Source organism: Meleagris gallopavo, chromosome 27 (assembly GCF_905368555.1).
Source record: "Meleagris gallopavo chromosome 27, MGAL_WU_HG_1.1, whole genome shotgun sequence".
NCBI lineage: Eukaryota > Metazoa > Chordata > Aves > Galliformes > Phasianidae > Meleagris > Meleagris gallopavo.
This window is the reverse complement of record NC_139430.1, coordinates 675,233-686,225: the sequence shown is the minus strand read 5'-3', so window position 1 is coordinate 686,225 and position 10,993 is coordinate 675,233. Positions and strand designations below refer to the sequence as shown.

Sequence of the window (10,993 nt, the reverse complement as noted above, 5' to 3'; positions counted from 1 at the left end):
AAGGTGTTATGGAGTGGAATGCATTGATGGGAACGAACCCATAGAGCAGAGTCCAAAGGCTGTGGGAGCTGGGGTAACCCACCGGGTTACAGACTGTATCCTAAACCCCCCAGATAACTGCGTGAGGCAGGAGATGGCAGCTTTATTTCTTCCCCATTAAAGAAAGGTGTTACGTGGAGCTGCAGGAGGCTGAGCGGTGCCAGCACCCAGCCCTGCGTGTCCCAGCGCCGAGGATGGAAAAGGACCGAACCTGCAGCACTCAGAGGAGGACATTCAGCCTTTATTGACGGTTGCGAAAGGCAGCACAGGAAAGCAGCAGTGCCAGACTGCCGGGTACAGCAGCTGTGTGCAGTCTGGGGCTGTGGCAGAAACCAGGAGAAACCTGACACAGTTCTGTGGGGGCAGGTGGTGGGTGAATACAGCGGGTAGGGGGGAAAAGGCATCGGTTTGTGGAGGAAAATGGGGCGACAGCTCTACTTTGAACCCATTTTTCTCTCTTTTAGGCAGGAATCAGACACAGCTGTGTCAATGTGATGCTGGTACTCCAGTGGGAGCTGTCTGCGGATGGATGGGCTGTGCCTGCTATCAGCAGTAGAGGTGATGCTCCTTGCATATGGCTGGGCAGCCCCGGCCCTGTGTGGGTTACAGGCTCAGATTGGCACCCACTTTTCCAGCCCGTGGTTTGGAGTTGGAATCTTCCACCTGTGCCAGCAATGGGTCGTTGTTGGAGGTGCAGTTCTCATTAGGGAGTGCACGTTGTGCCCAGCTCTGCCTCTCTTTGGTGCCTCCCCAGCGCTCTGACTGCCACCAGCTGCCTGCCCCTCTTTTTTTCAGGTCACTTTCGGGATGTTTTGCATCACAGCTTTACCACGGCTTCCCATGGCACTGCATCCAACCCCAAACACACCCACAACAGAGCTGCTGTTTGCTCTCCCAGAAAACAATCTTAGGGGGGGAAAAAAAATAAAACACCACAACCAAAGCACATAAAAATTCAAAGCGATGGGAGCTTTGGTTCCTTTTTCTGATTTCAGCACGGCGCTGAGGAGTGAAGCAGATGGGCTCCATCCCAAGGACAGCCTGGCTCCGCTCACCCCGCTGCGTTCCCAGGAGGGATGGAGGAGGTGAGGCGATGCCGCAGGGCTGGGCTGAGCACAGGCTTCCTTAGCAGTGCCCAGGGGTTTAAAATAAAGCAAAACCGAACACCTGACACCGTACAGAACCAACAAAACCGAACCCTGGCACGCCTGGCGATGGGGGAGGAGGGCGTCAGATGAGGTCGAACTCAAAGGAGCTGATGCTGGCGATGGGTGCTCTCCAGAAGTTGAAGCTGCTGAAGGGCAGCAGGTTGTCCTCCTCCGCACAGCTGGGCTCCTGGGCTGCCTCGGGCAGTTTGCTGTGGGGTGCATAGAGGGACCCCAAGCCCAGCCCCTCCAGCTCTGCCAGCTCCAGCGGCGGGATGGGCATCCTCCAGTAGATGAAGGAGTCGTACTGACTGCTGATGGTGTCCAGCATGGTGGGGCTGCAGGGGAGGGGAGGGGAGGGGTGACCTGGGGTAGCGGGGCTCTCAGTGGGCGAACCCCAGCCTGAAATGCAGCTGATGGAGGGGGCAGCACCCCCTGCCCACAGGGCTTCCCGATGGCTGGGGAGTGGGGAAAGGGGATTGAGGGAAGGAGAGAAAGGGAGCAGGAAAATAGGGGAGCGATGGAGGGGGAAGGAATAAAGGGAATCCGTGGGGGGGGGGAAGGACAGGAGCCGGGTCCCAGCTGAGCCCCTCCCCAACAAAAGGCTCTCGCCCCATTTCTGCCCCGATTCCCTCCGTGTGCATCGCCGAGCTCCCCCCCCAAAAGGCGTTACAGCCCCCGCAGCGTTCTGCTCCTCCTGCGTGCCCCCATTTCACGCCCTGAATCCAAAGAGATGACCGAGGTGCTCCTCTGAGCCCGGCCCTGGGGGGGGGAGGGGGTCGGGGAGGGGGGAACCGACGGCTAAATTTGAGCTCCCCCGTGGATGGGGAGGGCTATGAAAGGCTGCCGTGTGAGCGCAGCGCTTCGAACAGCCGCCTCCGGGGGGAGAGGGGGGGCGCAGCCCGGCAGCGCTGAGCTCAGAGCGGAGAGGGGATTCAAAATAATCGGGACCAAAACGCGAGAACCCCCCCCCCCGCAAAACCCTCAAGGTGCCCCCCGACCCAAACCGTAACGAAAATCATTGGGAAAAGGTGAGCGATGTGCAGAGCAGCGCGTCGCACCAGCACCCGCCGTCACCCCAAAAACCCGCACCCTGCGCCCCCCCGGGACCCCCACCCGTCAGGGCCGTACCTGCGGGGGCTGCGGGTCGCTGCTCCTCTTTGTGCCTCCGCGCTGCGGCGTCGCTTTTGTCTGTTGGCGCAGCCGGGTCTGCAATGCAGCCCCTCGCAGCGCCCGACGTGGGGGGGGATGGAAGGGGGGGCGTGGGCAGATGAGTCAGCAGAGCCCCCACCCGCGTGGGGCGGACAGAAGGGATGGAGGCGGCCTTTCTGGGGGGCATCGCCCCAATCACGGCCTCCAGGCAGCGGCTCTCCCTGCGGACGAGGCTGCTGTGGGTGAGCGTGGGGAGGGGGCCGGGGCTCCCGGTGTCCCCAAAAAGGCTTTGCAGCGCTTCTGGTCGTGGAGCAGCTGACACATTTCTGCTTTGTTTTATTTTATTTTTGGTCCAGAAATTGACATTGAGATGGAAAGCGGTGCCAGGAGGCGAGCGGCCCGGCGGGGCGGGGGGCTGCATCCAGCCTGAGCGAAACCCCCCCGCCCCAATGAGACCCCCAGCTCTGCTGGGCCCCCCAAGTCCTGCACAGCCCCCCACTCCTTAGCAACACCGCCCAAACCCGGCTCCGCGGAGCTCTGGTGGGTGACCCCCAGCTTTGCTGAGCCCCCCCCAATCCCTCTGGGGTTCGCATCCTTAACAGCCCCCCTTCCGGCCCCCCGCCCGCCTCTGCTCAGCCCCCCCAGCTTTTGCTGGATCTCCCAAATCCTCTCAACCCCCCCGGAATCCCTCAGCCCTCCCTGCAGCCCAAACCCCCCCGGCAGCCCCACCCCTCACCCTCAGGGACCCCACAACCTAAGACCCCCCTCAGCCTCACCGGGTGCCCCCCAGTCCTTAGCAGCCCCCCAAGACCCCCATCTCCCCTCTGAGCCCCCCCAGCTCAGAAGGAATCTTTCCAACCCCATCATCCCCCCCAACCCCCCCCCCCCCCGCTGATCCCCAGGACCCCCAGCTTTGTCCTGCAGGATCCCCCGACCCTCTGCAGCCCCCCCCAGAACCCCCCTCCCCCATCGGCACCCTCCGGCCCCGCGAAGCCCCACCGCGGGGACCCTCAGCTTTGCCGTGCCCCCAAATCCTTACGGAGCCCCCCCGCACCCAGCCCTTCCCTGCCGAGCCCCCAAATCCCCCCGCCCCCCTTCACCCCCAGCCCCCTCCATCCCCCATCCCTCCCCCCACGACCCCATAACCCCCCCCCGCTCCGCGTTCCCCCCCTTCCTCCCTCCTTCCCCCCCCCCCCCTCCCGGCCTGCAATGCTCGCTGTGTCCGGGGTTGGAGCTGCGTTCCGCTCTGTGCCGTTCCGGGCCGGGAGGAGGCGGAGGAGGCGGAGGGGGTGCGGGGCGACCCGGAGCTGCGGGGCCGCGGCGGAGCGCAGCCAGGTGGGCGGGGGGCGGCGGGCGGGGGGCGCCGCGGAGGGAGCGGGAGGGGGGAGAGGGGCCGAAACCGACGGAGGGGGGGGTGGGAAAGGCGTCGGGGAAGGGGAAGGCCTGGCGGAAGAAGGCCTTAAAAACACCCCGTAACGAAGCCCCCCGCCTCCCCCCGAGAGCGGTGCGGGTGGGCGTCGTGCGCTGGGACCCCCAGGGGAAGGGGGGGAACGAACCGCCCCCCCCGTAACGACGCCCCTTATAGTAAGTGGGGCCCTGTGGGCGAGAGGGCCGCGCTGGGCCGGGCGCGGAGGGTCGCTCCCGATCAAATCCCTCAACGCGGGGGTCCTTCCCGCAGCCCCCCGCCTCCGCTGGTGGGAGGGGGCACCGCCTCGTCCCACCCCGGTTGGAGTTTGGGGGGTGGGGGGGAATCCCTCGGCGCTGGGGGTCGGCGGTGCTCCCACATTATGCCTCATGGCGGGGGTCCGGCCCACCCCCCCCCCGACCCCAACGCGACCCCTCCGAGCTGGGGGGACCCCCTGGGCACCCCCTCGTTTGAGTGTAGGGAGGGGACACCCCAAAGCGGTCCCCGTGTCACCCCTTCATCCTGGGGGTCCTGTGGCCCCGATCCGGCATTCCTCTCCCCCTCCCCCCCCATCAGACCTCCCCCGTCCTCTCTGAGCGTGGGGAGGTTGAGGGGTCGGAGCCTTTATTGGGGTCTGGGGGTTCTGGAGCCCGTGGGAGGGCCCCGTTCTGTCCCCCCCCGCCGGTGACGCAGAGCAGCCGAGCGGTGCTTTCCCAACCGGGAAGTCATTTTGTGAGTGCCGGGCTGGGTCTGCCCGAAGGCGTTTCCCCTTCCCCCCCTCCCCCCCAGTGCTCCCCCCCCCAGTGACATTGGCGACTTTTCCCCTGCCTTACAGACCCCAAAGCTTTGCACATGGAAGCTGAGGCCGGGCGTAGCTCATTGCACAGTTGGGCCCAGGAGACTTTGAGCTCTGTGAGCTCCCCGTGAGCTCCCCCCCCCCCCCACCAACCAGGGAACCGGGGGGGACACCTGAAGACTTCGCTTTTGGGGTCCGGGTGTCCCGCTGTTTGTTTGGGGAAGGGGCTCCTGGCGGGTGCTCCCACCACCCAAGGGGAAGAAATGGTGGTTGTGCTCTGCTGGACTTCGGACCAAGTCCTTACTGCTGCTGGGCTGTCCTGCAGAGCAGAGCTGTGCTCCCCCCCCTCCCTGAGCCCCTCCATTTCACCCCCCCGTCCCCCCCCCGCTCCGGGGCTGTTTGTTGCACTCCTGTTTGTTTCTTCCCCCGCCCCATTTGCTCTCTGAGCCGAAGCGGAAGAGCTCAACCTCCGGTCCCTTTTCGGAAATTATTTATAGCTTCTTGCTGGGGGGGGGCTGCAATTCACTGCCGTGTCCCCCCATCCCATGGCAACATCCTCCCCATGTCCTGCACCGGCGACAGAGGGGTCCTGGTCACCCCCACCTTCCCGTGGGTCAGTGCTCAGTGCATTGAGGGTCAGATTGGAGCTGTCAGGATGGCAGCTGCCCCCCTCCCCCCCCTTCCCAAGCACCGTGCCTCAGTTTCCCCGCAGCACCTCTCTGGGGAGCAGGGCTGCCTCCACACCCCTCAGCCCAACCCCACTGCGCCCCATCGAGCTGTGGTGCCACTCGGGGACAAATCCTTCTCCCTGTCCCCCCCCTCAGGTGCCTTCCCCGCCCACCAGGTGCCTCCCCCCGCCCGTCCCCATGGAGTGAGAGCACACAGGGGTCTCTGCAGCGGCGCAGCCCCCGCCCCTCCGGGAGGAAAGCTGGAAGGCACCGCAAATATGAGCGACTTCTGGCACAAGCTGGGCTGCTGCGTCGTGGAGAAACCACAGCCTGTGAGTAGCTGCGGCGCTTTGGGGTGGGCGGGGGGGGGGATGGTATCGAGGGGTCCTGGGCACAGGGGGGGCTGACGGCTTTCATCCCCACACAGAAGAAGAGGAGGAGACGGATCGACCGCTCCATGATCGGCGAGCCCATGAACTTCGTGCACCTGACGCACATCGGCTCCGGAGACATGGCTGCGGGCGAGGGGCTGCCCATGGTACGGCCTGGGGGGACCGGGGGGGGTGGGGGCTCAGGGTGCCGCGATCTCACCCTGCACGGCAGCTCCTTCCCAGGTGCTGCCTTTCTAGGGGGCTGGAAGCCCTCGGGGTGGCGTGACGGGGTTTTCTCCTCTGTGCTGGGCTGCCCTGGGTCGGTGACCAGTCGCTGTGGTGGTGAAACGTTTCTCCTCTCCCTGCAGACGGGTGCTGTGCAGGAGATGAGGTCCAAAGGCGGACGGGAGCGGCAGTGGAGCAGCTCCCGTGTGTTGTAGCACTGTGAGTATGCAGCCACTGCAGGAGCGGGGCGGCCCTGAGCGCCCGCTGTCACCATCGAAGGCACGCTGCTAATTAACGCATCTAACGAGCCGCCGCTCCGGCAGTTCTGTAACCTGTCGTCTCTCCAACTTTGCAGATTCTTGGCTCTTTCAGCCCGAACTTGAACTGCCCGATCCCCACACCGGAGGAAAAGCCAGCCTCGAGCGCTTGATTCCCGTGGTAACTTATGCAGGCGGAGCCTCACGGCCATCCCAGCAGCTCCGGGTCACCCCCCACAGATCCCCCTTCCGGGGCACCGGGCGGCGACGCGGGGGGCAGCAGAGCAGCCCAGCCCACACCGGGAGACGCCGTGCACAGCCACGATGTGCCAAATCCTCCCCCTTCTCCCTTTCCCCACACCCCCGCTGGCACTGCTGTCTCCCACGGGCCCCTCTCGGCGCTGCCCCCCACGCCTCAGTTTCCCCATCGGACAGCAGCAGGGCGGGTTGTGCTGCAGGGGCTGAGCGGGGAGGTGTTACGGAGCTTTGGAGCCCCAGCATCGGGCGTCCCGCAGCTCCAGCGCCGCCACCGAGCCTGCGTTTCCTCCAGCCTTCAGTCGGCCTCGCCGCCAGCAAACCTCCGCCTTCCTTCTTTTGTAGGAGATTTTTTGGTTTTTTTTAAAGCTCAAAAACCCCCACTTGGCCTCTCCTGTTACCGCCAGGCTTTCACCGGCACCGGCTGCTCCCCCAGGAAGGAGGGACTCTCAGGTTCCCAATTCAGGCGCACGTGTACATAGTTTAAATAGCGCTGGGGCTGAACAGGAACGAGCAGATGCCGGAGCCACGCGGGCAGCCGAGCTTCCCTTCCCTCCCCTGTGCTCCCAGTGCTGCTGGGCTGCTCGGCCCCACGGTGAGCACGGATGCTTGAGTCAGTTTTTATCCCCCTGGAAAACCCACTGGAAAAACAAACCGACAAAACCCCACCTTTGAAATAAAATCTTGTGCTAGGCAGAGATGGGGCCCGAGGGCTGCCCAGGCTGCTCAGTGCTGGGGGGACGTGGGGATGTGGGGGGCTGGATGTGGGGGTTCAGCTCCATCACCCCCCAGCGCAGGAGGCGGGACGTTCGTGGGGCTGGACGTGGGGCAGCACTGAGGATTAATGAAGAAAAACTGACAGCCAGCAGTGGGGGGAAGAGGTAAATTTAGTACTGAAATGGTGGCTAACAGTCTCCAGCCAGCTGCGTGCCCAGATGCGGCACTTCAGCCCCCCCAACAGCCAGGAGGGGAAGAATTCCTTAATACCCCTCAGTGCCTTCATTAGCCGAGTGCTGCCCCGCTCCTTGCAGGCCCCACAGCACCAACCCCAGCGGGAAGGGGGGGCACCGGGGGCCATCGGCAGTGAGGAGGGGGCTGCGGCAGCCAGCCAGGCTCAGGCAGAGGAAGCGGCAGCTCCGTGCTGGGGACGTGACCCCCACAGCACCCCGAGCACCACCAGGGACCCCTCACTTGTCAGAGTCAGGAGGGGGCTCCTCGGCGGCCATGCGGCTGACCCGCTCCAGCACAGCCTGGGGGCAGACGGGGGGCACAGCCTGTGCCAGCGGGCTCTCTTCCACCAGGCTGTTCATCGGGGTGGGCGGAGGTGCCACCTCCTCCTCCAGCCCCGCCGCGGTGCCCGGCGTCCCCCCCAGAGCGGCCCGGAGGATGGGCAGCACCTTCTTCCTGGAGGCCAACGTGTTGCCCTGCGCGTAGGCGCTGATGCAGGGCCAGGGGCTGGGCAGGGCCTGCAGCTGCAGCGCCGGGGTTGTGGCCTCCTCCAGCGCACGGCACACCTGGAGGGGAAAGAAGGCGGCCTCTTTGGTGCAGTCTGACACTCCCAGCTCTGAACGGGGGGGTTCTAAGGACAAAACGCCCTGCTCTGAGCAGCCTCGTGTCGGCTCACCGTGCTCCGCAGGGCCTCGTGCTGGCTGTACACCGCCAGCTGCCGTTTCGGCTCATAGCACTCATTAAAGGAAACGGTCATGGCCACCAGCACGGAGTAGCCACGAGCCTGGCAGAACGTTTCCAGGTCCTGCAGCAAACCAGGGCGGCGCAGGAAGAGCTGGAGGAGGAGGACAGAGGTTGGTGTCACACATCACACCGTGCCGGGCCTCAGGCTCCCTCGCTGAGCCTCACCTCTATGTCCATGTAGATACCGCTGGTGGCGAGGACTTGTTCATCACCGGAGACGGTTTTGAGGTCCTTCCGCAGCATCTGCTCCGTTGTCAGCCCTGGGAAGGGAGAGGGGCTGAGCGTGAGCACCACAAACACATCCCAGCGCCCGGCACGGCACCGCCGAGCCTCCAGCACCAGACCTGAGACATCAAACTTGGCTGCCTGCAGTGCTCCGTAGATGCTGTCGTGGGGCGGCAGCTCTGGGAAGCGCGACTCGAGCAGGGAGACGCAGAGCACATCGCGGGGCGTCACTTTGCCAGCGGCGGGGCTCAGGTTCACGCTGTCCAGCAGGATGGTGCCTGCGGGGACCGGGGCTGTCGGCACACGGGAGCAGAGCCCCACACCGGCGGAGCAGAGCCCCACACCGGCGGAGCAGAGCCCCACACCGGCGGAGCAGAGCCCCACACCGGAAGCCTCACCGTGCAGCAGCGCAGCTGTGGTCCGGTCCAGCACACCCGGGGGGCCCTGAGCGATCCGTTCCGTCACCAGCGTGGCACAGGAGCCCACCAGCTCCACCGTGAGCTGGCAGCTGGGTGCCCACTCCCGCTCCAGCGGCCGGTGGTCCAGCACATCCACCACGGCCTCCTCCAGGGCTGCGTCGGCGCTGGCGGGTGAGATGGGGACGGTGAGAGCCCCGGCACAGCCCCGGCATGCCCCTGCCATGCACCACTGTCAGCAGAGACCCCTCTGCTCCTCTCCTCCTGCCTTAAAAATACCCCAGAAGGGCAAAGATTTTACCCACCCTGGGCTGAAATCCAACCTCTTCTCAATGGGGAGAAGGAAGCCGTGTGTCGCGGCTGCATCCCATCCCGGTGCTCACCTGGGCAGGACGTGGTGATCCACCAACGTCAGTGAGAGCAGCCCGGCCCTGTGCAGCCCAGCCAGGTCGATCTCATCGCGGAAGATGAGCGAGGAGTCCGGAATGCTGTGCTCCCGCAGCAGGAACGTCGTCTCTGTGCGGAGGGCGAAGTCGGCGCGTGGGATGTTCAGCACTGGGATGAAGGCAGCTCTAGGCGGCACAGAGGTCTGCGTGGGGGGGTCAGCACCCGGCACGGCGTCCTCTGAGCCCCCCAGTTGCCCAGCAGCATGCAGGCAGCCTCACCTTTGCCAGGAAATAGGCCAAGGCCAGGGCAGACACGGTGGAGTCCAGGTCGCAGGCCTCATTGCCCATCACCACGTGCACCTCCTGGCGACGCTGGATGTGCTCCTGCCAAAGAGTGAGACGTCAGCCCCGATGGGACACATCTGCCCCCCAAAAGCCCCCGAAGGACACAGCTGGGTGCACACGGAGCCATTTGTGGCCTTGCACAGCAGCACCCCCAGGAGCAGCTCCCAGGGATGGGCAAACCAAGTGAGAAACCCAGACAGGGCTGCTCTGCGGCTTGAAAGCCTCACGTTAACAGCACACGTGTGAGAAACTGGGAGAGGAAAAACCCAAGCAGGTCACACAGCACTGCAGCAGTGGGAATTGAGATCCTCCCCCACCCAGGGATGCAGCACCCATGGGAGATGGAGGACCCACTGTGGACTCATTAGTTTAACCTCAGACCAAAGCGAGTTTTCTGGATGTGGTGAAAAGCAGACAGAACTTTCAGCCCCGGCTGCTGCCTCCATTCACCCAGCAGGCAGACACTGTCAGTGTGGGGCTCTGACCCCCAAAATACCCCTTTCAGCCCAGGCAGCAGCAGGGACCCCACTGTCACCCCACAGATCCTCTGTCCCAAATGCCTCCCCTCAGCAGGGCACACAACTCTCCAGGGAGACGCCCTGCCTGCAGACTTTTCCCCAGTGACAAATATTTCACAGCATAACCCAGATTCCCTTATTTATTCCACCGAAGAAGTAAACAGCCATGGGCTGAGCCCGGTGCCCGTGCCATTCACTGTAGGTTCCCCCACCTCCTGCCAAAAGCCCCAAAGAAGGGGAGGACGTGGGGCAGGGGTCCCCCCAGCCACCCGTGCGCTGTGGCTCCAGTGCCGAGATGGGGGAACTTCACGCAGGGGTGCAGGTGTGCAGGGCACAGCACTGTCACCTCCAGCCCCCGGGCTGGGGTGGGAGGGAATATGGGCTCACCTGCAGAGATAATGGGGGCTCTCACCCCCCACGCCTCCCCGTCTGCATGCTGCTCTTCTCCCTGCACCCCACACAGTGCAGTCTGTGGGATTTGCCCACCCTCGTCCCCACGAGTCCCTCTTTCCACACCCTCCGCATCCCTGCGGTGTTCCCGTGTCCCCAACCCCACACCCATTCTACGCCCACCCCCACGTATCCCCTTCTACCCGCTGTCCCGCATCCCCCCGCCCCCCGCGTCTCCCAGCCCCGCAGCCCCCCTCCCGGCCATACCTGCAGGGCCGCCCGCCGCCCCTCCAAGAACCGCTCCATGACGGCGGCGACCACCGCCCGGCCCAGACCCCCAACCCGCGCCACGGCCCGGTACGGCCCGGCACGGCCCGGCACGGCCCTGAGGGCGGGGCGTCGGCACCGCGCGGGCTGCCGGGAGAGGCGGAGCGGCCCCGGGGAGGGGGAACACCCGGAGCTCCTCAGGCCTGCTCCTTGGAGGGTTGGGCCAAGGCCCGAGGTGTAGGCCGCAGGCGTAGGCCCGGCCCATAGGCCTCAGGTGTAGGCCGCAGGCCCGGCCCATAGGCCTCAGGTGTAGGCCGCAGGCCCAGGCCGCAGGCCCGGCCCATAGGCCTCAGGTGTAGGCCTCAGGCGCTGCCCGTAGGCCGCAGGTATAGGCCGCAGGCGCTACCCGTAGGCCGCAGGTATAGGCCCGGCCCGTAGGCC

The 10,993-nt window shown here is 65.2% G+C and overlaps 3 protein-coding genes across 5 annotated transcripts; 1 reads left to right on the top strand and 2 right to left on the bottom strand.

Annotated features, from left to right (window-relative positions):
• Positions 1-259: 259 nt before the first annotated feature.
• MLLT11 (MLLT11 transcription factor 7 cofactor) lies at positions 260-2,451 on the bottom strand. Its single transcript, XM_085210112.1, has 2 exons — positions 2,316-2,451; positions 260-1,522 (listed from the first exon to the last, which is right to left on the bottom strand). Exon 2 carries the CDS (start codon positions 1,513-1,515, stop codon positions 1,270-1,272), a length of 246 nt encoding a protein of 81 aa, XP_085066238.1. The 5' UTR covers positions 1,516-1,522; positions 2,316-2,451; the 3' UTR covers positions 260-1,269.
• Positions 2,452-3,525: 1,074 nt separating this feature from the next.
• On the top strand, positions 3,526-7,011 carry CDC42SE1 (CDC42 small effector 1). Of its 2 annotated transcripts, none has more exons than XM_085210110.1 (5): positions 3,526-3,671; positions 5,382-5,537; positions 5,633-5,743; positions 5,945-6,020; positions 6,157-7,011. In XM_085210110.1, the coding sequence occupies exons 1-4, from the start codon at positions 3,546-3,548 to the stop codon at positions 6,014-6,016; spliced, it is 465 nt and encodes a 154-aa protein (XP_085066236.1). In that variant the 5' UTR covers positions 3,526-3,545; the 3' UTR covers positions 6,017-6,020; positions 6,157-7,011. The 2 variants fall into 2 exon arrangements, with proteins under 2 accessions (XP_085066236.1, XP_085066237.1); XM_085210111.1 differs by having other exon boundaries at positions 3,540-3,671; positions 5,362-5,537.
• Positions 7,012-7,182: 171 nt separating this feature from the next.
• Positions 7,183-10,812, bottom strand: PRUNE1 (prune exopolyphosphatase 1). 2 transcript variants are annotated; one of them, XM_085210107.1, is made up of 9 exons: positions 10,553-10,689; positions 10,283-10,343; positions 9,312-9,416; positions 9,030-9,235; positions 8,629-8,813; positions 8,350-8,508; positions 8,171-8,265; positions 7,938-8,096; positions 7,183-7,827 (listed from the first exon to the last, which is right to left on the bottom strand). In XM_085210107.1, the coding sequence occupies exons 3-9, from the start codon at positions 9,378-9,380 to the stop codon at positions 7,501-7,503; spliced, it is 1,200 nt and encodes a 399-aa protein (XP_085066233.1). In that variant the 5' UTR covers positions 9,381-9,416; positions 10,283-10,343; positions 10,553-10,689; the 3' UTR covers positions 7,183-7,500. The 2 variants fall into 2 exon arrangements, with proteins under 2 accessions (XP_085066233.1, XP_085066232.1); XM_085210106.1 differs by lacking the exon at positions 10,283-10,343 and having other exon boundaries at positions 10,553-10,812.
• Between the last annotated feature and the right edge of the window lie 181 nt (positions 10,813-10,993).